At 36.6% G+C, this 23,471-nt stretch overlaps 2 protein-coding genes across 2 annotated transcripts; one reads left to right on the top strand and one right to left on the bottom strand.

Annotated features, from left to right (window-relative positions):
- The first annotated feature begins 4,842 nt into the window (after window positions 1–4,842).
- LOC144477107 (uncharacterized) lies at window positions 4,843–12,572 on the top strand. Its single transcript, XM_078194571.1, has 6 exons — window positions 4,843–5,009; window positions 5,944–6,061; window positions 6,146–6,300; window positions 7,150–7,351; window positions 7,997–8,082; window positions 12,254–12,572. The coding sequence occupies exons 1-6, from the start codon at window positions 4,843–4,845 to the stop codon at window positions 12,468–12,470; spliced, it is 945 nt and encodes a 314-aa protein (XP_078050697.1). The 3' UTR covers window positions 12,471–12,572.
- Window positions 12,573–13,311: 739 nt separating this feature from the next.
- LOC144477174 (fatty acyl-CoA reductase wat) lies at window positions 13,312–20,412 on the bottom strand. Its single transcript, XM_078194664.1, has 8 exons — window positions 20,252–20,412; window positions 19,058–19,151; window positions 16,972–17,217; window positions 15,993–16,138; window positions 15,621–15,920; window positions 15,243–15,521; window positions 14,248–14,505; window positions 13,312–14,176 (listed from the first exon to the last, which is right to left on the bottom strand). Exons 1-8 carry the CDS (start codon window positions 20,410–20,412, stop codon window positions 14,074–14,076), a joined length of 1,587 nt encoding a protein of 528 aa, XP_078050790.1. The 3' UTR covers window positions 13,312–14,073.
- Window positions 20,413–23,471: the final 3,059 nt, after the last annotated feature.

The following is a 23,471-nucleotide window of genomic DNA, read 5'->3' as shown; positions in this document are numbered from 1 at the left end:
GGAGGGTGGAGGGGAGGAAAATACCTAGGGACGAAAGTAGAATGGCACGAAGGGTTCCGGGACTTCTTCCCATTTCGCCTTTTTATTCGGCGGATAAACGACGCTCCGCGATCCCGTTTCCACGCGTTTTCATAATCGAGACGTCGCGACGGCTGCCATCTTGAATCAGAATGTATACAGGTTATGGGACTCTGCGAGACGGTGACAATTCGTGTAAGTATGTTGGAAAAGGACATTTATGATTTATTTCATTTGAGAGACCTATATCAAATTTTATTTAACCCTTGAATAATACACTGGGGTCAGTAGTGACCCAGATATAGAACTTCCATGGCGTGGAAAAAGCTTATGGGACACCCTAATATTAACAACTACCCTCCTATCATTGCCTTCTTACATCGACGTCTATTATAGCATAATTAATAATAATATATACATAATATATATTTATTAATAATTAGTAAATATAGTAAAAGCTGCGCCAGAAGTCCAATCTCGTCGCGCGACCTTTCTCGTCGCGCCACAATCAATTTTCGACTAGTTATCCGGCTCGTCAGCAAAATCACGGTGAAAGTGTCGTGCGCCACGGAGGATTCGCCAAAGGAACCGGGGGCAAATCAATTTATTGCTCAATTTGGCGTTCCCATCGCGGGCTAATACGTAACAAGAAATACCCAGTGCCCCGGCGCTTCGTAATCACGGTTAACGTTTAATTACCGCGTTTGTCTCTCGCAATTGGTAATTGCCAGGAGGGAGGGGGAAGGTCCTTTTGGTCCCCAACCCCTCGTAATTAGCGCACCGAATAAGCGCGCCCCCCTTCGACAGATTAGCGCGGCTCGAGTTGATCAATGGAGAATCTTTGCTCTCGAAAATCCGTTCTACCGGGCGCGACCATAATTATCCGCGCTGAGTTCCCGAAATTCCGAAGTCGCTTTCGCTACGGCGGACATTATCCAGATGCAGTTTATACGTCCCCTTCCAACCCCCCCTCCCAGTCTCCCCTAATTCTCAGCGTTTAGGTTAGTTTCGCTGCGGAGCCTTTCGTTTGGCAATCCCGGCTGAATAAACCTCGGCGAACTTCCACGCGACGAAACTGGCTGCGAAGTTCTACCGAACATAACCTATAACTTGTGATACTCGAGCCAGGGAGGGGTGCTTTGATCAGAGCAAAGGGGATTTCTGTAAATAAACCGATTGATTCTGTTATTGACGCTCGCAATTCCGATTCGGTTTAATATTCGATGCATATATTTTCGATTGGTGCGTAATCGACACGATATGACGCGATTCCTGAAATAAATTATTCATATACATATATAGATTATGTTTACAAGGTTTACTCGCGATTGATGTTCGCCGGTTGACGAGGATAAAAATTGCATTTAATATCTCCAGGCTCGTGAACATTTTATTGATATAATTTAAATATTGGAATCATCGATAAATTAGAGAATTTCTTTATCTAAATATACCTTAAAGGGTGCGTTTTAAAATGAGGGAAACTATGATGTTTCTCCTTTATTATCTATTATTAATATTATTATGATTGACTAGCTATTATTAATATTACTATATTTGACCATTTATTATCTATATATTATTTAAATATAAAAAATTATTTATCCTATCTTTGAGGTTAATGGACCGATTGTCCAATTTCGTTACCAATTTTGGGGCATAACGTGTTCGCGAGCAGTTCGAGGTGATTAGACGATTAAATATATGTGATTCGGGGTCGATCTGCGTTCCGGGACTCGTAAAAACGTTTTTACGAGGTCGGGGGGTTGCTTCTCTGCCGGGAAATCGTGCGTAAACGAGGTAGAGGACGCGTAGGAAATAAAATTTCGTGGCGTTCCGCGGATTCCGTTTTTACGGGTCGAGCGTCCCCGACTGTAAAATTTCAGCGTCGTGGGGCCGTGGCACGGCGATAAGTCGAATACCGACCCGGGAACGATCGTTCGCAACCCTCTTTCATCGTCGCTTATTTACTCGACCGTCGCCCGGAACGATCCGTCACGGCGAACAACGGCCCCGGAATTAATTATAACCCACCCCCTTTATCCCTCCTCTACCCCCCTCTCTCTCTCTTTCTCTCTCTCTCTTTCTCTCTCTCTCTCTCTCTCTCTCTCTCCTTCTCTCTTTCTCTCTCTTTCTCTTTCTGTCGCATTTCCCGACAACTTTCATCCGCCACACGGCAAGCCGTTTCCGAGACCGTTTTCGTCGAACCCGTCCCGGAATTCCCGCGGCCGGATAAATACTCCTTTCATATTCGTTTCGTCATGGCTCTACGGGAGAACTTTCGCCGTAAACGGGCAGCGTAATCAGTCAGCCCAGGGTCTCTTCGTAAGAATCACGGGAAAAGGCTAATAAAATCGCAACGAAATATGTCTATAAAATGTGTCATGAAAAATGGCTGAGCGAAACTTAGAATAAGTCGTAGATATTGGCTATAGTATGAGGAAGTGGTGTATTGATACGATCGGATGTAGTTCGTATTAATTTCGTGGATTTTATATGGAAGATTGTGAAAATGTTTATTTTTAATTAATTGGTTAATGATATATTATATCGTGTTAATTATTGTGTTAATTTGTATAATATAGATCATGTATTATGACATTAATTCATGTAATATCGTACTATATCACATAATATAATTCATATGATAACATATCATTCGATATAATGTAATTCATATAATATCATATTATTTGATGTAGTATAATTCATATAATATCATATCATTTGATATAGTATAATTCATATAATAACATATTGTATTATTTAATATAGTATAATTCATATAGTATCATATTAACTCATACAATATCATTCATATAATATCATATTAACTCATAGATTTTAACTCATATAATATAATTCGTATAGTATCATATTAAGTCATACTATTCATGTAATATAAATCGTAAAATATCGTATTGATTCATACAATATAATTGGTATAATTTCATATTAACTCATACATTACAATTCATATAATATAATTCTTATGGTATCATATTAATTCATACAATATAATTCGTATAATATTATATTGACTCATACAATATAATTTATATAATTGATATAATATCACATTAATTCATGCATTATAATTAATGTGATATCATTGTATGATTGAATGTCATAGTAACTCACACAGTATAATTCATATAATAAAATTCATATAGTTGATATAATAGCATATTAACTCATACATTACAACTCATATAATATAATTCCTCTAATATAATATCACATTAATTCCTATAATCCCTATAACATAAAATTACATTAATTCATATAATCCATACAATATAAAATCCTATTAATTCCCATAAAATAACATTAACTCCCCTAAAACCCTATTAATCAAAAAACCGTACAAAATCAACATCCCACTAAAAACCTCGAGACAGCAGACATCATCCGGCAAAAACATTAATCTCTGAACGCCCGCGCATTAATCATATACGTCTCGAACGGTACCACCGGTCTCGATACAATATCGGGCATCGGTGTATCGATAAACAAAAGTAAGGCGATGATCGACGGGACGGGCCACGCGAACGGGCTCTCCTCTGCCGACTTTCATGCCGTTGTAGAGGCGCTCGTCTTGCTTATTTCCTGCGGGAGGGATCACTGTCCGGGTATTATGTGAGCGGCAACGAGGGAAGGATAATTTCTCCTGCCTACCCAGGTCGCCGGAACACACCTGTTGATCCCCCAGAGAGAGAGAGTGAGAGAGAGAGAGAGTGGGGCAGACTTCTCGTTTACCCGCGCCGTGATCGACTTGCCCTCCTGTGTGACGGCCGCGCGGCCGTCGTAACGCGCCTTGAAGGGAGGAAGAGCGGAAAGGAACCTCTCTCTCTCGCCGCTCCCCACCCCTCCCTCACAGAACCGACGATGTCCTGCGTGTGCCATCAATCCTCGAATCCGCCGAGGGAAAGGTGCTACTACGGCGGCCAGCACAATCGCTACGCAAAGGTCTCCTATTCGCCGACGATCGCGTCACAGGATGCCTATCGGACAGGTGACGTCATTTATATTTTTTAAGCGGGCGATAATTAACGCAAGTCGGAGAAAAAGGGAATAATTTAAGCTGAAATAATTAATTTTGTCTTTGAATAATTTTACATTTTTTTTATTAATTTTAATATATTTAATAATTAATTTTACTGATTAAATTTACTAATATTTAATTTTACTAATTTACTAATAATTAACTTTGCAAATAATTATTTATTAGTTAGCAAATTATTTTGTTAATAGTAATTTACTAATATTTAATTTGAATAATTAATTTATTAATAAGTAGTCATTACAAAGCAACCAGATTATCAAGCAGGCAATAATTAACACCGTCTCTGAGAAAAAGGCAATAGTTTAAGCTGGAAATAATTAATTTTCTCTTTGAACAATTTCACATTACATTATTAATTAATAAATAGTCATCACAAAATACCTAGATAAAATTTTGTCAAGCAGGGAATAATTAACACCGTCTCGAAGAAAAAGCCAATAATTTAAGCAGTAATTAATTATTAATATCTTTGAACTATTTCACATTAATTTATTAATTAATAAATAATCATAACAACTATCTAAATAATATTTATCAATCACCCCTCTTTGGATTTCAGGATACTGTGCCGGCTGGAGGCCGCTGGACTCTCAAAACAGCAGCTACGAGATGCATCCGTCAGGTAAATCCTGGCTTCCTTTAACCCTTTATCATCCCTGAGAAGTTCTCCAAAAAAGGAAATCGACAGAAGTAATTTAAACTCGTTAGGAAGGGATTATTACTCGGCCAGAGGAGATCAGCCTTTCGCGGACACTAGGATGCTATCCGGAAGGGCGTCGTCCTGTAGACAGGAGACAGTCAGAAGCGTCGATCCTAATGTCATTGAGAAAATGCAGGCGACGCTGAAGATGCTCGAGGAGAGTAATATGGCTGTGCAATCAAGGAACCAGAGCCTTGTCGAGGAGAACAAAATGCTTTTGGCCAAGTACGAACAGCTGATTTGCTTTGATTTTCGAAATTAAAATAGTTGAGTGAATTATGCGTGTGGTGGTCACTGGAATTGTTTTTGTTGTTAGAAAGCAATATTGTGCAACAAGAGAAGCGTAGGATGAGGTTTCAGTGGAATTATACTATTAGGAAGTCTTGTCTCCTCGTATTTTTATTATATTAATTATATGTTATTATTATATTATACTGATTTTAGCGCAGAAACTCGAGAATTATATTTCTAAGGTCATTTGAAGCAACTTTTTCCTTTGCGAAAATCTACCACGTCTCGTTCACGAGTTATCAACGATAAACGTGTGACGCCACGCCTATGCCCGTCTTTGCTCCGCCCTCGCTGCCCCATTGGACCGCGTTTTATGCTAATAACTCGCGAACGAAGCGTCGTAGAACATTTTCGCGAAAGAAAAAGTTGCTGGAAATCACCTCAGCTACATTTTTATTACACTCTAAACATTATATATTGTTACTACATTTTTTGCATTTATTATAAAAGTAAAAAAAATCGTAAAATAATTCAGGTACACCTTTACATTATTTCTCACTTATTAAAATGACTAAGAGCATATCTCTTAAGTAAACCTAGACAATTTTTATTTTGCATAAATAACCACAGACCCCTTATTATCAATAAACATTCATGAACCACCCGCGCTAACATCGCCGACTCAAAAAGGCACCGATTATACTCTTAAATTCAAAATCTAACGGCGCCAGAGCGGCGGGAATCGTTACGCAGAATTACATCACCGAAATGCACATAAAAATGCAACTGCACACGCCGAGCTCTTACGTAACGTTTCACGGAACATGCCTCGGACCATTTGTTCCCGGTGAACACGTTGAATAATGCGTCGGACGTGTTCGAGTCCTATCGTCGAATGATTTCCGTTTCGGTGATTTGTTTCGTGTAGGTTGGACGAGGAGCGGAACGAGGTGCTGAGGCTGGAGAAGAGAACGGTGGCACTGCGGATGGAGCTCGATCGTGAGAAGCTGAAACTGTTGGAGACAAAGGAGGCGGCCGCGGAACAAGTCTGTGCGGGGACACGTATATTGGAATTTGCTCTCGCGCGCGACCCCCAGTTTCGTTACAGGACATTCTTCCGTGAATTTCAGTGCAAGCACGCGCCGCCCGTCGAGGCGAACGGCACGTCGACGACGAACATTATCGCGAAGCTGGACAGGGGCGTGCAGATTTGGGCGGTCTGCTCAGGGTGCCAAAGGAAGCTCGAGAGCTGCGAGAAATTGCCGCCCACTGTCACCATTACCAAGTAAGGAGAATGGCGAATTTTATTCCTCTTTTCATTGGCCCAGAAAATGGTGGAATTATAAGAGAGATATAGCTCGTTATGTGGTTTAAAACCACCCTTGGAGAACAATAATAATTTCAGAGACTTTGGGATAATAATTTAAATATTTAGAAGGAGCACTGTTGTTAAATATAGGCTTAAGAAAGTGTAGGTTAACAATTTCGTATTCTCAGAAAAAATTTCTCAAAATAATCTACTCAAAATTGTCCATAAAATCAGTGCTTTAAAATTACTGTGCTGTCCCCTGGTGTCCTCATACTGATTTTATTTATATTTAAAGACACAGCTAAATTAATAATATTGAATTATTAATTTTTCTAACTAAATCGAAACTTTAACCTTCTTAGTGTAGATGACACAAGGTGAGGAATTAGGTGGGCTGCTTCTTTCTCAAAGATCTTTATTCGACTGCCCTTTCTCTTCGGGAAAAGGGCCTCCTCCCCTCGATGAACCATCTCATCACCCAAACAGAGCCTCCTTATCTCGAAAACATAAATAGTGAGCCGCCTGGCCGGCGACCATCTCAGAGATCGCTTACATTAGAACTTATAAAATACAGGAACAAATTTTTTACATTTTTAAAAATTATTCTATGAATTTTTATAATCACAAAAGTCTACAAAAATATAGAAAAACGATGGATGACATTAAATCGTTTTATAATTAAGTCCTTTTAATATGATCTGAGTCCTTTGATAATTAAAGATACGTAAATGTTAAACAAAGATTTTTAATTAAATTCTTCTAATTGTCAAGTTAAAGCAAAACGATATACGAGTTTCTGGTGTTAATTCTTTTGCGTTCCTTCAGATCGGAGTTAGAGGAGCTCGAGAAGGATATGAAAGCTCTGCGCGACACCATAATCGCCAGGGAGGAGGCGTGGGACAAGGCGATGGAACGCGAGCAAAATTACAGGCAACAGTTAACTCGATTTACTACGGAGACGATCACGGCACGCCACATGGCGGACACGCGATACGAGGAGCTGCAAAATGCCACGAAAGTTCTGTCGGTAAATATGCTGGGAGCATTGCGGTTCGCGAGAGATTTAGCTGGATTTCGAATAGAAGGAGTGGTGATAGATCACGTGACGTACCAAGGCTTCCACATAGCGCAGTGGTGGTAGATCACGTGACGTACCAAGTCTCCCACATAGCGTAGTGGTGGTAGATCATGTGACGCGTCGCGATAGTCGCACAGTCGAGCGATGGTAGATCATATGACACGCTGGGACTCTCGCGCAGCGGAGAAGTGGTAGACCACGTAATGCGTCGTGGCAGCCGCGTAGTAGAGTGGTGGTAGATTACATGACGCGTCGCAGCAGCCTCACAGCAGAGTTCTAGTTGATCACATGACGCGCTGAGACTCTTACACAGCGGAGTGGGGCACGCCACGTGGTCTACCACCACTCCTCCTACTTAAAATCTAGCTTAATCTCCTACGAACTGTATTTAGTATCGTTTAATAATTGACGCTTTGACAACTGGGCCAACAACCTCAAAAATTGCTATAAATTAATATATTCCATTTAACAAAGTTCAAAATGGAAAATTAAATAGTATCGCATCAATAATGTTCTTTATATTTTTATGTTTCGATAAGATGAGATAGATTAGTGTGAACATTTATGTACAATATTTGGGAAAATAATTTACAGGAAAAGGAGTCGGAATTGAAGTCTGCGCAAAGAGAAAACCTGGGCTTGAGCAAGCTAATGATGAAGCTGTATAATTATCAGCAAAGGTAAATAGATCCATCTTTTTACTACCATAAAATTAGTCATAATTAAATAGAAGCTATTTTTCCATTCAGTTATCTTCAAATTCAAAATTTTGGTATATTGTTGCATCAACATTTTTACGAAATCATTACAGTGCTATCGATTTTTGCTATAGATGCATAAAGTTCATAGTCTAGTTAAATATAGTCAAATTATAGATCTATATATATTTTTATATAATTAATACAATATAATACTACCCATTATACAAGTCCATTAGTTAAATATTCATACGCTTAAATACAGATCTATATCTATACATTTACATATAATTAATACAATATAATATTGCATATTATACAAGAATAATAATAATTAAATATTCGTATACTTAAGTATAGATCCATATATATATATACAGTCACACACAATTAAACATTTAGACATTCAATCAACTAAATATTACAATAATTAAATATTTAGACATTTAAACATATATCTGTATTTATATATTTATTTATCTAACTAAACATTACAATACTTAAATATTTAGACATTTAAACATAAATCTATATTTATATATTTATTTATCTACCTAAAAGTTACAATAATTAATTATGTAGACATTTAACCGTATACCTATATCTTAATATTTATTTTTCTATTTCTCTTTACCAAAAATATTAAAAAATAAACTACCCCCAAATATATTCAGCAACTCCATACCATTGTCCATCAGAATAAGTGTTAAAGCCCGGTGTTCCGCGCTCGCGTCACCCACGGTTCGGTGCAGTCTGTGCTCGCACGCCGATCGTTAGAAAAACAGTCGAAATAAAAGAATGCCGTGTGCAATTCCGGCACGGGAAACTAAACGAGCACGAGACTGCAGCCGGTGAAACTAGTCCGGTTTTCGAGTGGCCCTCGCCGAGGGACCCGGGGAAAATTAGGTCCGGGCTAGTATCTCCCGGCATCCGTATCCGATTTTCCGTGCGAGGCACGCCGTCCCTACCGCTTCGAAACTTCCCTTTTCCTAATCGATAATTAGATCTGCACGGTGCACGCGCGCAGGGACGGGGCTAAGCGAGGACTCAGCCGGTTCGTTTCGCTGGAGAAGATCGTTCCTCTTTTCATCGTGTTTGTTCTTTGGGTTGAAGAGATATGGGCTTTGGGGGATTTCATTTGGAAGCTATCAGTGAAAAAGAATTTAATAATTAGTGGAGGTCCTTTTATATAATACATTAGAAAGTTGTGAAGGAGGTCTGATAAAATTTCAAGTCATCGAAAAGATTTTTAGGATCTGCTAAATAAATATTAAAAGAACAATAACGATAGAAAAGTAATCGAAATTTAATAAAAAAAGTATAGTAAATTATCCTACATTATCCTTGTTATAGAACTGCTCATATTGATTCTGTGCTATTCCTACGCCAATTTATGTTATTCCTACGCCTATGCAAAAAATCGTTGCAGTCAGTCAATCCTGAGATCATTTCGAGCAACTTTTTCCTTTACGAAATTTTTCTACGGGGCGTTGTTAACGAGTTATTAACGAATAACAGTGACCAATGAGAGGCTGACGCGTCGACTGATGCGCGGCGGCCGAACCAACGAGCGCAGCGAGTCCCCACCCACTCACCGCCTCCGCCGTCGCGCGCCAGCCCAGCTCCTCTGTCACTGGTCAACATTCTTCGTTAATAACTCTTTAACGACGATTCGTAGACAAATTTTGTAAAGGAAAAAGTTGCTTCAAATGATCTCAGGAACCTACCATTTTACGCAATTTTCTTAATTTTGATTTCTAAATTTTTTTCAGATTTTTTTCAGTAACTGTTACGATAATTCCATTGTCGTCGACGCTATTCTCGCAAAATTATTTAACAGTCCTTGGAAGAAGATTTCGTTGGACAGATAGTTAAATAAACCAGTCAGCTTATTCGCTGAGAGTCACAATGGCGGACAGGAAAAAGGGAAATCGTTGGATCTCGCTTTTTGCTGTGGAACGTCGCGCTAGATATCGCTCGAGCCCGGGCTACATCCGCCGCATTTTAGTCGTTTCATTAGCGGGGAACGGCCGGCGTAACGTACCGCCGTGAATGCCGGTTCAAATTTTGCCCGAACGAGACGCGGCGAGTGCTCGTTCGCCGGCTAGACACGACTATTTCTTTCCATTTCGATGCGCCGTTCCCCACGCCGAAATGCAAAGCTCGCGACTCGTCGCCCTGGCTTCGTTTCCGTTCACCTCTGACCTAAATGTCCCCTCTCTCCTCTACCATTTTTTCTCTTCCCCCTTTAAGAACCCTTGACGACTTGTCACGTTGCAAACGTTATTTTTAACTCATTAAATTCTCTGTTTTGAGAATATTTTTAATTTTTATTTTAATTTTATTTTAATTTTTAATTTTTAATATTGTTATTTTTATCCATGGCTATACTTTAGAAAATAATTCGGTGAAGATATATAGCAACCTATAATCAGTATGTCCCAAAAATGACATTCAAACATAGGTGATGGATTCCTGGGGTAATTTGAAGCAACTTTTTCCTTTACAAAAATTTTCTAGGACGCTTCGTTAAGGAGTTATTAATAAAAGTCTCACTCACCAACGCACGACTGACGCCACGCCTTCGCGGTCACCGCCGCTGCGTTAAGTAGCTAGCGCGCCGCGTCACTGACCGCGTAGGCGTGGCGTCAGCGGTAAGCTACTTCTATCTCTTAAATGGAGCGTCGTAGAACAATTTCGCAAAGGAAAAAGTTTCTTCAAATAGCTTAAGGAACCTCGTCTTTCACGGAGGAAACATAATTTAGAGACAGTCTTGTATAAAGAGCATAACTTTGCTCGTTACAATGACCGTCACTAATATCGCGAAAAGCATGAAGTTCTCGAGGCTAATATTTTATGTTTGGGGTCGCGTCTCCCGTGAAAGTTTCAAATTTTCCCTCTATAATTTCACTGGAATTTAAGATGATCCACGGCGCGGTTGCTGCTCGTAGATCAACGTCTCCTAGCAAGTTACGTTCAGAAATGATCGACGTCGTTTTCCTTCCGGCGTTCCTGGAAGTTCAGATGCGTGGCCTCCAACTTCCGTTCGCTTTTAAATTAAGTGCCCGTGAAGGATAAAGGACGCCTATGCTTTAATATTTGCAGTCGCGTTTTGAGACGGCGACGTGCGACAAGCGTTTCGAGTGTTTAACGAGTAAGCTAATTATACGGCCGAACGAAGTTTCCCGATGTCTACGCCGACGTCGTTTCCGAAAGAACTTCTTGTCAGGTTATGTCACAGGTTATGTTAGGTAAACCTGGGAGACGCGAACTTGCCGCGGTGCGAGTTTATCTCACAATTAGTGTGACAGTTTGCTTGATAATTTGAACATCAGGAAAGAATAAAAAGGCACTTTTTAACATAATTTATTTAGCCAAAAAAATGAGAGAGTAAAAAGGGAAGTAAAAGTTTCGATGACGTAGAAAGTTTATCCATGGCATTCTCGGTCCTAATATCCTCCATTTATTTTTTAAAAATAGCCAAAAATTTAAAAATAGTCAAAACTTAATAGAGAAAGACTTAATAGTTGACAAAATAATTTTTTTATAAAATAACAACCCCTTTATTAGTAACCCCGATATGCAAAAGTCCTTGCTCAAACAGCCCGGATCGTATTGTATTAATAAATTAATTTAATGCACTTTAGAGTGAGATAGTGAGTTATAATAAATAACATAATATTCTAGAAACTTCAAATTGTATTCTCAAATTTTTGTAGCTCCATGGTATACAGTTAGTTTTCGAGTGACAATATTTTGAAAATTCTATAATACACGTGCTTTATACAGGAATTATGACAACACTTGGAGATAGTTAAATGTTCGATATACATGCAAAAATGTTCAATAATTAATTTTGAAGTATAGTAAAGTCTATTGTACACTATTATTATACTCCTTGCTTCGCTATGTGACAAGTAGGTAGGCAAATCTCGGTTCACAGACGAATAAGTCACGCCTTATTTCAAAGAACAACCCCACTTCTTCGAAATGAAGCGTGACTTATTCGTCTGAGAACTGAAATTTGCCTGCCCATCCCCACTCTTTCGACTTGAAAACTAGCCTATTCTTCTGGTTAGCATGAACAGAGTCGTATTAGTGTCTGGGAAAAGCTATCAATGCAAACATTGACTCGGTTCCATTAAATTTCCAGTTTCAAGGACGAGTCCCAAAGGAACAATCTCCTCTTAGACGAGAAAGAGCAACGGATCATCGAGGACATTCAACGACGATTCTCGATTGGAAAGAACAAACAGAAACAAAAGCCGCGGACTCATGAGAAGAATTATGGCAATCATCAGAGCAGCCCCCGTGATCGAAGCGCGAGGACGAAAGATCAAGGAGGCCCTTTGAAACAACCGAAACGCTAAAGACGTCCACTGAATTCCGCCCGTATTTCAGGAAACTCCTCTTTAACAATATATAATTATACAATGTATAATTAATGTAAAATGTATTTTTTAATCGTTCGTATACCCGTTCGATATATCGTTGAATTTAAATTGTAACAAGTGGGTGGAATATTAAACTGGAATTAAGTTAATTAAATGTCACGGGAGATCGTTAATTTGTTAATTATACGGGAAAGGTTATAACTTTATAAATTTAGTCGTTTAATTTGTCGATGAATATGGCTGATGGAATTGGAAATATGGAGTTATTTTTAGTGCAAAAATATAGAGAAATATGAAGTGGGGTGGAATTGTTACTGCGAGAGAATTTTATTGGTCAAATGATTGCTTTTCCAAGGGTTGATATTTCTGACTCTAAATTCGAATGAAGTATAGGGAATACTCGATTCTTGCTAAGAAGACAGAATTTTGGAGCGAGCGAAATTTGGAGAGTGCGATATGGGTATGGTAACCATATACCTCGTACTTCTATACCTCATTTATGCTACTGCATACAATCACGATTAGACTATAGATTTTATGCACTATAGGAAAAACGCGAAGCTTAATTTTATTACGCTACTTTCAATTTATTAAAATTATTAATAGAAACAATTTATGTATATTTAAGTTGCGTTTCCTACAATCGTCTTTGAAAATTTCTAATTTTGCAGGAAAATCTATAGTTATAGTAAACAAGGTATAAGAATAGATTGTAGAGAACTTCATACTGTGCTTAGGTTTGCAGAGAACTTCATACTGTATTTTTATTTGTAGAGAACTTCACACTGTATAAGAAACAATATCACAGAAAAGTGGATTAAAATTGGTCAACTTTGACTGACGAAAACTCCGCGAAAAATTATCGTAGAATGATGACTCTTTTTTTAAATTAAAGCTTGAAACTTCTATTTTAAGACAGTATCTTATGGATTTTATACTCCATTCACTCTCGCTGTTATAGACTTTTAAGTATAACCCTAAAAAAAACCACCCCTTCCAAAGTTACTTTTCTGTAAGCGATTGACAGAGGTGACTTTAAAATTCTGTAACTTTGAGAAAAAAAAATCGTGCGATAATGATCTTAGACTCAAATTGAAGCTTGAAATCTCTACTTTAAGATAGCATATTATAATTTTTAATATCATGCAATATTATATCATGTATAGTAAATCTGAGCACACGCTTGTGGTACCGAAGAAGAACAAAGTTCAACGCCCCCTAAAGTCTTGAAAAAGTTTTTTTCGAGCATTTCAATTATATCATTGTAAAGTTTGGACTTTCATCTTTAATTTGAGTGCCGTCTCAAATCGCTACGATTTTTTTCGCAGAGTTACAGCACCTTAAAGTAACCCTTTAAGAGAAGGAGTATTAAAGTTGGGAAGGCAGGAATTATTAAATATAAATTTAACATTCTTTTGTGGTAAAATTAGGACAATTTTAACGACGAAATAGCAACAAATAAAAATATGTTACGTGATATTACAATAAAAATTTTTGCCCAACATAAAACGATAAACAATAGCAAATTCAATTTTTTTACTGAAGTGATCGACGGGTTAGAAAACAAAAAATATTAATGTCATACAAAAACGAATGGCCACAGAAATAATAAAAAATGCTGGACAATATATAATATTACCAGTCCAATTATTGTTAATATCGAATAATGCGCTATACGCAGCCTGAAATATAACAAACGATATTTATAATTATATGAAAAATACTTAACATACTATTAAAAAAGCTGATCTACCTGTTATATTTTGCAAGAGCCAAACTCAGATTCTCCATTGGATCCTTAAGCAAATATACACGAATACCTCTGAAGTGATAAAAAAAATATTCTTCCCAGTCTATGTTCTCCGAATTGAACCTAAAAATTTTCTGATCGACAGGATTCAGTCTTTCCCACACCCTGAGAACATTGTCGTCCCTGAAGTTCCACTCGTTTGTCGAGAAGAAAGAGATTACATTAATAAACTTATCAACTTTCCTGTAGATCCTTAGCAATCTGTAAGATACAAGAATTCCTTAATAAATGATAGTTACGTGTTCTTGTATTTATATCATATTGATTTTAATAAAGAGATGCAGGAATTTCTATTCTTGAGGTTATTTGAAGAAACTTTTTCTTTAGTGAAAATATGCTACGAAGATGCGTTGATGAGTTATTGAAGAAAAACACTGACCAATCGCGGAGAGACTGCGCCCGACGCTCCACTCTAGTGGCTAGCGTGGCGTGTAACGCAGCGACAGTGGTCACGAGGGCATGGTGGCAGTGGATGCAAAGGCGTGGTGTTAATGATCACTAAAGCGTGGCGCTAGTTGTCGCGCAGGATTGGCGTCAGTGACCACAAAAGCGTGGCGTCAGTGACTGCAAAGGCGTAACGCTAGATGTCGCGAGGCGTGAGGCTAGTTATCGCGAAGGCTTCGCGTCAGAGACCGTGAGAGTGTGGCGTCAGTGACTGCGAGAGCGTGACGCTAGATGTCGCAAGGCGTGGCGTCAGTGGTCACTACAGCGTGTCTCTAGTTCGCGCAAGAGCGTGACGCTACTTTATCATGAAGGCGTGACGTCAGTGACCACGAGGGCGTGGCGCTAGTCGTCTTAGGGCGTGGCCTAGCTCGCCTTTCACAGTTCTCCTTCAATAACTCAGCAATGACGCGTCGTAGAAAATTCGTGTAAAGGAAAAAGTTACTCCAAATAACCCCGTAAATCCATAAAACACCACACACCTCAAATACACTCACCCAGATTTGTGGCCCAACGAATGCAATATCGCATCACCGATAATTGCCGGTATAATATGCAAAAAGATATTGCAAATTTGATACGCAAGCAGATATCTGGTAGAGAAATACATGAAGTACCAAACTGCTTTCATGGGAGGAGTACGTAAACCGTATTTAGTGTTCAGATTGTGATACTCTTTCCAACAAATAGGATTCCGTGCTGAAGTCACCGAATTGTAAATCGGCACCTTGTCTTCGTCAGAAATATTCTCCTCCTTCGATTTTTCTACACGGCTCCTGAAAAATTATGACAATTCTTTATAAAACGCCCCTTAATTCTTTATAAAAAATTCTTTATAAAATCAGCAAATTATTTAACGCGAGCTTTAGAATCACCTAGTTCCAACATCGAATCCAGCAGCAATGGTGGCTGATATGACATAATCTGCAGGTATTATCTCTGCCTTGCATTCCGATTTGCAGTGCATCGCGCGCAACAATCCCATAGAGGAGCCTGCGATTACACCAGTGGTACCGTTGAGGTTGTTGATCCAAGCCCTGATTGGCTCTTCGTAGGTTGGCACTATGATAGAGGGTCTAACGATACCAACTGGAAGACCGTCTACATAGGTTAGGACGGCATTTTCTGCGGCCGCTTTGGTGAGGATATAATTATTTGGACATCTGCCACGTAATCTACCAATCAGACCAATTATAATGTCTTATAATTAATATAGGTAGCAAGAATGTTTTTCTCATGATACTTACATAGGCGCCGCAGCCTCCAGTTGAGCTTCGTTCAAGCAGTTCACCAGCTGTATCAATTTATCAGCCTCGATTGGTGGCTCGTAATGGATCTCGTCTATGGTTTTGTGAAGGCAGTTTGAAAATGCAGTCGACATATAAATAAATGACTAAAAACAAATCCATTAAAAGAGAATTAATATATAGAGTTAAATAAATATAATTAATAATTCGAATATAGTAATGTATATTTATAGTATGTAGTTAGTATACAGGGTGCTCTATAAATTTTTATTAATATTGAAATAGGTAACAGCTGAGATCATTTCAAGCAACATTTTCCTTAGCGAAAATATTCTACGAGGCGTTTTTCACGAGTTATTAACGAAAAATATTGACCAATGGCAGAGCGAGGACGTTCGACGCTCAGTCGCGTGGCCAGTGGCGCGTCTAACGCAGCGCAGTGGTCGCGGAGGCGTGGCGCTAGTTGTCGCGAGGGCGTGGCACTAGCCGAGCTCGTCTCTCAAAGTTTTTTTTATTAATAACTCGTTAACGAAGCGTCGTAGAAAATTTTTGTGAAGGAAAAGGTTGCTTGAAATTACCTCAGGAATCTCTCACCTCAGTCATATTAAACAATTTTGGAACACCTTGTATAATAAATGAAATTTAATACAGTGGAAATATTAAGAGAAATATTAAGTCATCATTTGCAACTCCAGTTTCCCTTAAATATTAATTAAATAATTTCTGCGGCATTTTTAAAACTTCCCTTTTGCGTATGTTTGATTCTAACATATAAATAAATAATTAAATCTAGGTAAATAAAAATTAAAAATTCCTTACAGGATAAATGTAAAATTAATTATGTAAGAGAATTAACTAAAGCCACAGTAATTGGCTAATACCCCACAGCAATTGGCTCCATTGCTCTATATAATTCATTTTATTATTTCCAGGAGATTTTTCACGACTTTGCTGTATGTATAACAAGTTTCTGACGTACCTTTATGTTCGGCAGCTGTTTCGCCCATAATAATAATTGCTTTACAGTTCGAACATTGATGTTCACTGCCAAACGGAGCTTCTCTTCGAATCGAACAGTTGCTGCAACGTGAAACACGACGTTTGTGTTTTTCAAGGTTTCTTTATTCTCCAGTGTCATGCCCAAGTCCTCTTCAGTGGCGTCGCCCTCAATCATTTGCACCTTGTTCAAGAAATCTGGCTGCTCCTTCCACAATCTCTCGTATATCTACTTAACATACAGGAAATATTTTTTTATTTCTTTCCTTTTTATTATTTATCAATGTTACGTACAATGTCGTCGAAATTTTCCTTGAATCGTTCCTTCGCAGACCTATTTTTCTTTGGTCGTACCATCATGTAAATTTTTTTGATACCTGGACAGGACCTGAATATGAAAAATATTAACAAATGAATTTGTTGTAACTGTTATATAAATTATTTTTGCAATTTTTATGCGAAATAAAAATGATTTGCTTTGGTCCATTTTGGGGTGTTCTAATGCTGATAGCACATTTGCTATTTAAAGTCCTGTATCTTTGTTAAAAAAAAATCGTGGTGATATAAGTGAAAATGAAAGTCTGAATTTTGCAATGGTGTAATTGAAATGTTCGAGAAAAATTTTTTCAAGACTGTAGGACGCTTAAACTTTCAAAGTAGTTGACGTGTATGAGATTGACAAGGCTAACTTTAAAATCCTATAACTTCACGAAAACAAATTTTAGGATAATGATCTTAGTGCCAAATTGAAGCTTGAAATCTCTACTTTAAGATAGCCTTCCTCGATTTTAAGTTCGTCGCAACCCTTCCACTGTAACCATTTTAATATAACTAGAGAAAAACCACCCCCTTTTCCAGGCGACTGAATGATGCGATACACAAGGGTCAATTCGAAGTACTGTAACTTCACAAGAAAAAATCGCAGATCAGTTTTGTTTATGCCAAATTAAAGAGTTAGGATTGAACTTTATTTCCCTGTAAATGGCATACTTGAGAAAAATTTTGCGAAATTCGAGGCATTTTGTCAAACTTGGTTTTCAATATGACATATATGGCCTGCCATTTAAAGGGTTATGATAGTGAGGGTGCATCACACTTAAAATCGAGAAAGGCTGTCTTAAAGTAAAGATTTCAGACTTTAATTTAAGGCTGAGATCATAATTCTACGATTTTTTTTCGCAAAGTTACAGAATTTTAAAGTGACCCTTGCCAATCTCATATACGAAGGCCACTTTATAAGGGGTGGCTTTATAGGGCTCTATTTAGAAATCTACAACGGCGAGGGTGACTCAACTAAAAGATCGACAATATACTATCTTAAAATAGAGGTTCCAAGCTTTGATTTAAAACCAAAATCATCGCTCTACATTAATTTTTCGCGAAGTTATCGTCACTCAAATTTGACCAATTTTTGAGCAATGATTTTTACAACTTAAAAATAAACCGTTGTAAATAAACCGTACATTGGTTTCATGGCTTCGAGTTGATCATCGTCCAAGGTGTTCGCCAACGATATAAAGACATCAGGATCGATGGTCGTTTTGTAATGGATTTCATCGATGACTTTATGGTGGCAGTTCGAGAACGCCGTTGACACATATACAAATGCCTGTAGAATTAAATTCGAATTAATTAAAATACAATTACTCCTTTATTTCTTTCAAGATTTATTTAATTCAGAAAATCGTGCACCTTTAGGTTCGACAACCCTTTCGCCCAGAGTAACATACGTTTCGTGATACACACATTGGTCTTCACAGCCAAGGAAAGCTTCTCATCGAATCGAACTGTCGCTGCAGCGTGAAAAACAATATTCGTGTTCTTCAACATTTCACTGATTTCCTGCACTTGGCTGAAGTCTTCTTCACTTATATCACTCTCTATCATCACTACCTTGTCCATGAAATCTGGCCTCTCCTGCTTCAGTCTATCATATACCTAATTCATCGAAAAACTATTATATTAGCATGACCGTAATTATTTTTAACAATTTTTCAGCTTAGAATTAACAGTGATTATTTCTTTTACTTATTAATTTTTCAGCTGATTTGTTTAATTGAGTTACGTACGGCTTCGTCGAAATTTTCTTTGAACCGCGCTGTTGCGGGTTTCCCCTTTTTTGGTCTCACTATTATGTAAAGGTTTGCTATGCCTGGACAAGACCTACAAATAATGCGATAAAATACTTTAAATATAATAATCGTTTATTAATGAATTTGGGAATTGCTGGGAATTTTATGTGTATTTTGTGGATTTTTTAGTTGAGTCACCCTCGCCATTGTAGAACTGTAAATAGAACCCTAAAAAGCCACCCCTCATAAAGTAGCCTTTCTATATGAGATTGGCAAGGGTAATTTTAAAATTCTGTAACTTTGCGAGAAAAAATCGTAGAATAATGATCTTAGTCTTAGATTAAAGCTTGAAATCTCTACTTTAAGCCGGCCTCCCTCGATTTTAAGTTCGATGCACCCTCACTATCATAACCCTTTAAATGGCAGGCCATATATGTCCTTGATCCTTGCATTCAGTCGCCTGGAAAAGGGGGTGGTTTTTCTCTAGTTATATTAAAATGTTTACAGTGGAAGGGTTGCAACGAACTTAAAATCGAGGAAGGCTATCTTAAATTAGAGGCTTCAAGGTTCTATTTGGCACTAAGATCTTCGTCTTACGATTTTTTTTCGCGATGATACAAAATTTTAAAATAACCCTTACCAGTCTCATACACGTCAACTACTTTGAAAAGGGTGCCCTTTTTAGTGTTTCATTTAGAGATCTATAATAACAAGAATGAATCAACCATAAAATCCACAAAATACTGTCTTAAAGTAGAGACTTTAAGCTGTAATTTGAGACTACGATCATAATTCTACGATTTTTTTTTATTATTAATATAATTTATATATAAATAATATATTCGTATAATTTAATTTTAAATAAAAAAATTGTTTACAGAACAAGATCTGCCTCTTTATTTATTGCAAAAATGACAAATAATTGCGACAATATATTTCTTGCAGTTTACTTAATTATTTAATCATCACGTGAAAATTCGCTGACTAAATTATATAGTTATTACAAATATCTGCTTTATGCAGCGTTAATTATTCTGTGCTGTTTTTCGGTAAACATTAAGTAACTAATTAATTCGGACATAAACTTGTACGTCGACCGGATGTGAACGTCATTCCGTCGTATTTATAATATTATATTGCGAACAAATTCACGGAAAGTCCGAATTGGAATTAATTGTTGAAATTAATTACCTTAACAATTTCTCGACAAGCACCTTGCCGACGAAGCCGGTTCCACCGGTCACCAAAACGTTCGCGCCGTTGTAAAATTCGACGATTTCGCTTTCTTCGCTCGGAATTTTCAATTCCGGCGAACTCGTTGTATTCTTCGACTCGTTGATGTCTGGCGCCATCTTTTTTTACCTCTGTCCTGCTGTAATTTTTGAATCCAAAGAATCTGAGTGTAATTTATTGATAATTAACATTTTTAAAAAAAGATCTATTATGGTTTCTTTTGTTTATGTAACTACAGATTTCTTCTCATTTATGCGATTAATGTTACTTAATATTTGTTATTAGTATTATGATATTAGCATAATATATGTAGTAATGTAATATTAATTGTTATATTAATTTAATGTACATATAATAATAAAATATTGATATAACATGTTAATATTAATTTATTAATATATAAAAAGGAAATATATGTAATAATAATTATTATAATAATATATTATAATATACTAATGATACTATATGCTATACTATATATATTATGATATCATATATTATCCTTAAATAGCAACAAATTAAAACAAAGCGAGAATATTCGACTAAAATCATAAATTATAACATAAATCAATTTTTCAATACAATATATAGCAGATAAATTCCTACAATACTATTAAAAATAAAGAATTACATTCATGAAACATTTTACACAAAATAAACAATTTTATACAAGCAACAATTGATTTAATAAAGTCAAAATTATTCTTGTGATTTCAATCTAATAAAACTTATTAATTTCAGAAAATTCACAGAAAAATTACCAAATAAAATTCTGCAATAAATTCTTAATTATTTGCAAATTTCAGTTAACAATTTTGATTTGCAAGATTGAAATTACCAATTAAAAAACTGTTTAAGATATTGTGAGTAATTAATTTATGTTAAATAATACTCTTTGTATAAATATAATTATATTGAATTATATACAATTGTAGACGATTATAAATTATTATATTATATATAATTGTAAATTAATGCTAATATTAATTGATTTACCTGGGCCGCAAGAATTTGACGAGTTCCAATGCTCGTTCGACGATCACTGAACTTCGACTGCGAGGGGCCGCGAACCGATACAGTTTTATACGAAAGCATAAATTGCCATGTTTGTATGCTAATTAACCTCGTCATTTAATTGTTTTCCGAATCAAAGGACCGACTAAAGCACTATACAAATAATTCCTTTGCAATCCAATAAACAATGATCCTAAATATTAAGTTGGCAATTAAGCAATCGCGGATTTTGTTAACATTCTTTTGTTATATCAACGTGTTCAAAGTAATTAATTTATATCGTTTTCTTACCGTCTGCACTTTCATCTTCAATTCAGTGCAAAAATTGCATCGATTAGTTATTTAGTTTCGTTTTTATCACTGTTCGACAATGGAAGGACAAGAAGCGCATTTTAGACGTATTTTTATTGTATTATTTCCAAAAATACAGGATCAAAGCACCGGATCTATATTGTTCTCTTGCTGTTCGGACTTCCACCTTTAATTTAGTAAGCAAAATTGCACCGAACAATTATTTAGTTTCGTTATTATTACAGTTCGAAGATGGAACGGGCGAGGCGCGGGCGTTTCAGACATATTTTACTACATTATTTCCAAAAGACTAAGCATCGCGATTTTTATGTTATGTACAGTATATTAAAACGAAGGATTGAAAGAAAGGCAGCGTCAAAATTGATTTGTTTAATCGAATAAACTTATATTTTTCAGCGAAAGAATTGAATTTTCGTTCTTATTTTGAATCCGCAATTACTTTTTTATTATTATTTTTATTTTTTTAAATTATCGGCGAAAGAAAATTTAAATTAACAATTACAGTAATTACACTTGGAGATCAACGTAACAAAATATTGTGGAACGTCGACAGAAATTGCAGCGATCGATTTAATTTGTATCTCAGAGTTTAGAGAGATGTCGATACTAATTATTAGCTGCCGCTACACTTTTCCCGTAAATTAACGAATTCTGAGACCATATTTCGCCTCGCAACAATCGCTCATTATGTGCTAAATAGTAGCTCGTGAACTTTGAACCCACCTGCGGCTATCGTTCAACAGACGGCGAGATTATTGAAATCGGGCCAACCCGAGCACATTAAATTAGCAATATCGAGGAAAGTGAATTAGTGAAAGTGGTAGCGAGCGACATAAATTAACGGGATTTGAGTGATTGGAATTAGTAAATCTCGAGACGAAGTAAATTTAATTCTTTAAGTCGTGTCAATTGAATTAGTGTATCTGGACCGACTAAATGAATTGGTGATGTCGAATCGGGTCAATTAAATTAGGTCAGTAGAATCGGGTCAATTAAATTAGTATAGTATAGTCGAGCTATTTAAATTACTATAGTCGAACCGAGCTAGTTAAATTACTATAGTCGAACCGAGTCAAGTAAATCAGTAGAATTGAATCGAGTCAATTAAATTAGTATAGTAGAACGGGGTCAATTAGATTAGTACGAAAAAAATCGTAAGATAATGATCCTAGTGCCAAATTGAAGCTTGAAGCCTCTACTTGAAGATAGTATTTTGTGGATTTTATGCGTAATTCACCCTCGTTATTGTAGGCCTTTAAACATAACCTTAAACAGACCACCCCTTTTCAAGTAGCTCACGCGAATGATACTGGCAAGGGTTACTTTAAAATTCTATAACTTCAAGAAAAAAAATCGTAGAATTATGATTTTAGTTTCAAATTAAAGATTAAAGTCTCTACTTTAAGACAGTATTGTGAATTTTATGCTTAATTCACGCTTGTTATTATAGATTTCCAAATGTAACACTAAAAAGGCCACCTTTTAGTACAGTTTGGTATCTCTATTTCGCTCGCGATAGACACTGATTGTAATAGTTTATTATAATAGATAATCATATCATTATTCTTATTTAATATTACTTCTTTCTTAAAAAGTTCCTTAAATCTACTGTTCCCTCTTTATATTATAAGTTACAATCACTTATATATTAAACAATACATAGATTCTGTATATTGTATTATACTGTACTATATTATGCCATAGCATACACAATATTCTTTACTATACTATACTGTGTCTATGCTATGTTATACTATATACTATACGATACTATACAGGGTGGGGCATTTTAAACAGGTCACCTGAATATCTCGCTTGTTTTTGAAGATAGAAGAAAATGCATTAGACCAAA

Source organism: Augochlora pura, chromosome 11, assembly GCF_028453695.1.
Source record: "Augochlora pura isolate Apur16 chromosome 11, APUR_v2.2.1, whole genome shotgun sequence".
Lineage (NCBI taxonomy): Eukaryota > Metazoa > Arthropoda > Insecta > Hymenoptera > Halictidae > Augochlora > Augochlora pura.
Note: the sequence above shows the minus strand (reverse complement) of the source record. Positions and strands in the feature narration are given on the sequence as shown.

What these genes read in the sequence shown, in the direction of transcription:
- LOC144477107 (XM_078194571.1), top strand. Translation starts at nt 4,843, where the DNA reads ATGCTATCCGGAAGGGCGTCGTCCTGTAGACAGGAGACAGTCAGAAGC. An exon ending in ATGCCACGAAAGTTCTGTCG is followed by an intron (nt 7,352 to 7,996) that starts GTAAATATGCTG and finishes AATAATTTACAG; the next exon opens with GAAAAGGAGTCGGAATTGAA. An exon ending in CTGTATAATTATCAGCAAAG is followed by an intron (nt 8,083 to 12,253) that starts GTAAATAGATCC and finishes TTAAATTTCCAG; the next exon opens with TTTCAAGGACGAGTCCCAAA.
- LOC144477174 (XM_078194664.1), bottom strand. Translation starts at nt 20,412, where the DNA reads ATGGCGCCAGACATCAACGAGTCGAAGAATACAACGAGTTCGCCGGAA. An exon ending in AAGAAAATTTCGACGAAGCC is followed by an intron (nt 17,218 to 19,057) that starts GTACGTAACTCA and finishes TATGTTAAGTAG; the next exon opens with ATATACGAGAGATTGTGGAA. An exon ending in GGATTCGATGTTGGAACTAG is followed by an intron (nt 15,522 to 15,620) that starts GTGATTCTAAAG and finishes ATAATTTTTCAG; the next exon opens with GAGCCGTGTAGAAAAATCGA.